Here is a 3,787-nt window from a genome sequence, read left to right on the forward strand (position 1 = left end):
CCGGCTGCTGCAGAGCCGAGGAGTCAGGCTGAACCAGGAGGAACCGGCCCCGAATCCCGCGCCTTCCCAGCATTCCCGCTCGGCTGAGGGGGGTCGGATTCTGAACCTGCTTGGCCCTGGAGAGTGAACCCAGCTCCTTGGTGAGGCCCCCTGGCTCCCCAGGGCCCCACGGCAGCCTGCATGGCCCCGAGCTCCAGCCCGAACGGCTCTGAGCCCCTGGGTGCTGGGGCCAGTGAGTGCCTGGGGTACCTGACTGCTCAGAACCGGTCGGCCCGGAACAGCACCGCGGGGGCCCACGTGACCCAGCCAGACCCCCAGCACCTCCTGATCAGTGCCCAGCAGCAGGAGCCCGACTACGTGGCCATCCCCGTCACCGTCTTCTACAGCCTGCTCTTCGTCTTCGGGCTCCTGGCCAACGGGCTGAGCGTGCTGACGCTGCTGCGGAGCGGGCGCATGAGGGCGAGCGCCGTGCGCTTCTACCTGCTGAGCCTGGCCACGGCCGACGTGCTGATGCTGCTCACCGTGCCGGTGACCCTGTACCGCTACTTCTGGCAGTACTACCCCTGGGCTCTGAGCGACGCCGTCTGCAAGCTCTACTTCATGGCCCGCCAGCTGTGCTGCGCCACCACCAGCTGGACCATCGTGGCCTTCACCACGGAGCGCTACGTGGCCATCTGCCACCCCATGTGGGCCATCACCGGCCTGCGGCAGTCCCGCATGGCCTACCTGCTGGCCCTTATTTGGCTGCTGGCCCTCCTGAGCTCGGTGCCCCTTACCGTGGTCTATGGACAGGCGTCAGCCTGCATCCTGGACTACACCTCCACCCGCCGGGAGAAGAGTGTCTTTCTCTCCACCGTCTGCGAGATGCTGGAGCCCGAGCCGTACGTCATCTACAGGAGCATCATCGAAGCGCGCAGTGTCCTCTGCTTCCTGCTCCCCCTGGCTGCCATCGTCACCTTCCACCTCCTCATCTTCCGCCACCTCAGCCAGACCCGCCGGCAGCGGGAGGAGATGGGGCTGACCCACCCCTGCTCAGGGGGCTTCTCCGCGCAGGTCAACCAGCCCCCTGGGAGCCTGCCTCCGTCGGAGAGGAAGGCCCGGCACCTCATGGGTGAGCGACAGCCTCTGAACGGCGCTCAACGCTTCCCTAGCACCTTCCGTCCCAGGGCCCTGCAGCATTTCCCCGAGGCAGGGCAGGGTCTTCAGCCCATTTCACAGGTGGGGAGGCGGTGGGGGGAAGACCCCACGCTTCCAGACGTGGCCTCTCGTCCCCTGTGACACGTTCTAAGAGGCCAGCTCTGAACACCTGGGGCCTGATTCTCAGAGCTGCCGCACACCGGCAGCCCCCGGTCAGCGTGAATGCTCAGCACCTCTGAAAGTCAGGCCCCAGCTGGCCCAGACGAGCCCCAAACTCAAAGGCCACTTTCAGAAAATCTGGGCCTAAGTGACTTGTCCAAGTCACATGAGTCAGTGGCAGAGCCGGGGCTAGATCCAATGTATTAGCACACCCACGTACCCAGAGCAGCGTCACATCCTGCTTGTTTTATCACATCGTGTACTGTCCCACGCACTGCACCTGGGTCGGTCTCGTGGGCCTGGGGCCTGGGCCTGAGGCAGTCTGGTGTGGCTGGGGCAGTCCAGTGAGGCTGGGACGGTCCGGTGGGCCTGGGGCAATGTGGGGGGCCTGGGAGGGTATCCTGCACCTCCTCCAGCCCCTTTGAAAATCTAAACTGTTTTTGAGACTCGTTTTAATCAGTAAAATAAATAATGTGTATTAACGAACTGGAGGAGTGAAAAGCTGCATAAGTGCGACTGCCACACCCAATATCCAGGGTGCACCCAGGAGTTAACCAACCCCACGCGGGGAGAGAAGCCAAGCCAATCCATGCTCCTAGCAGAGTCATCCTGACAGCTTCAGCCGCTGACGCACCGGTCCCATCTGCCCAGCAGGAAGTGCAGTCCTGACACTGCTATTCTTAGTGTTGTGGCATGGATGGCACAGGCCTCAGTCGGGATCAGGCCCATTGGACCCGGCTCTGTACAGAGACACAGGGAGCCGTGCTCCCTGCCCCAGGAGCTCACAGTCCACGTGCAAAGCCCAATGTACCTGCGCTCTGACGCTGTGACCAGCGCCTCCGGAACAAACAGACCGTCCTGTCTACACGGTTAGTCAGACCCCTCCAGAAGGCTGAGCAGATGTCTCTGACTCCTTCCATCCGCGCGTTCCGTTCCTAGGTTCTGCTCTGCAGGTGGCTGGCTCACTCAGCGCCCTGCCCGCTAGTGGGGATTGCCAATTCCCCAGAGCTCCCTTTGCAGGCAAGTATCAGAGGGGGAGCCGTGTTAGTCTGAATCTGTAAAAAGCAACAGAGGGTCCTGTGGCACCTTTAAGACTAACACAAGTATTGGGAGCATAAGCTTTCGTGGGTAAGAACCTCACTTTTTCAGATGCAAAAGTTAGTCTTAAAGGTGCCACAGGACCCTCTGTTGCTTTGCAGGCAGGAATTCCTGCCGTCACGAATGGAGTCGGGCCCAGCAGCAGCCTCTGTGCCGAGCACAGGGAACACTCTCTATGCAAACGCTCCCTTGTCGGTGGGCTCATCCCTCCTCGAGGCCGGAGCTGAGCCAAACCACACAGTCCAGTCCCAGCCCTGTCTACTTCCCTCATGGCCTTGCCCAGCCCCTCCATAACCACGGCCCTGGGGCCCGTGCAGCATGTTAGACCTAAATGAGTCAATAGAGACCCTGGAATTACGTGGCAGGAACCAGAATTAAGGGGCTCTGCTCCCCCAGCCCTCTCTCCCTTACTGCCCCTACTGCCCAGCCAGTGCAACCAGTACAGCAAGGCTGAGCAGCTGGTGAATCAATCCATTCATTGTACGCTGCCCCGGGATTTTCACTGTGCTGCAGGTTTCTGTGTGGGGGTGAGCAACAGCATTGTAGCAATGGGGAGGGGCAGGTGGAGATCTGGGGTATCTGGGCAAGGCTGCTGGGGCATTTGGCACCGAAGGAACGTGTGAGAGTTGATTTGGGGGGTTGGTGCACAGGAGGCAGCTGAGAATCGCAGTGCCGGGAGGGGCTGCATCTCCCCATTCCGCCCTCAGCTGGGCAGGGCAAGAGGTGACGTTAAATGTGGAGGAGGAAGGCTGAATTCCTCATTCCCCATCCCAGGAAACTTTGACTGCAGCTCACGGCCCCTGAGCCTGTATCAGAACATCAGAACGGCCAGACTGGGTCAGGCCAATGGTCCATCTAGCCCAGTGTCCTGTTTCACAGTGGTCAGTGCCAGACACTTCAGAGGAAATGAACAGAACAGGCCAATTATCGAGTGATCCATCTCCTGTTGTCCACTCCCAGCTTCTGGCAGTCAGAGGCTTGGGGTTGCGTCCCTGGCCATCTTTGCTAATAGCCACTGATGGACCCGTCGTCCAGGAACTTAGCTAGTTCTTTTTTGAACCTAGTTACACTTTTGGCCTTCACAACATCCCCTGGCAACGATTCCCCAGGCCGACTGTGCTTTGTGTGAAGAAATACCTCTTTGTGTGTGTTTGCTTTAGACCTGCTTCCTGTTAATTTCTTTGGGTGATCTCTGTTCATGTTATGTGAAGGGGTAAATAACACTTCCCTACTCGCTTCCTCCACACCCATCATGATGAACAGTCCCAGTCTTTTTAATCTTTTCTTGTACAGAAGCTGTTCCATCTCCCTGATCATGTTTGTTCCCCTTCTCTGTCCTTTTTTCAATTCTAATATATCTTTTTAGAGATAGAGCCACCACAACTGCTGTGAC

At 59.0% G+C, this 3,787-nt stretch overlaps 1 protein-coding gene across 1 annotated transcript; it reads left to right on the forward strand.

The window, feature by feature from the left end:
• Window positions 1-180: 180 nt before the first annotated feature.
• LOC112122801 (neurotensin receptor type 1-like) lies at window positions 181-1,111 on the forward strand (the record flags this gene model as incomplete). The annotated part of the gene is made up of 1 exon (XM_024221517.1): window positions 181-1,111. A coding segment is annotated over exon 1 (931 nt), but the record flags the coding sequence as incomplete, so codon positions are not given.
• Window positions 1,112-3,787: the final 2,676 nt, after the last annotated feature.

This window comes from Terrapene carolina, unplaced genomic scaffold, assembly GCF_002925995.2.
Source record: "Terrapene carolina triunguis isolate 2854851 unplaced genomic scaffold, T_m_triunguis-2.0 Scaffold16921, whole genome shotgun sequence".
NCBI classification, from domain to species: Eukaryota; Metazoa; Chordata; order Testudines; family Emydidae; genus Terrapene; species Terrapene triunguis.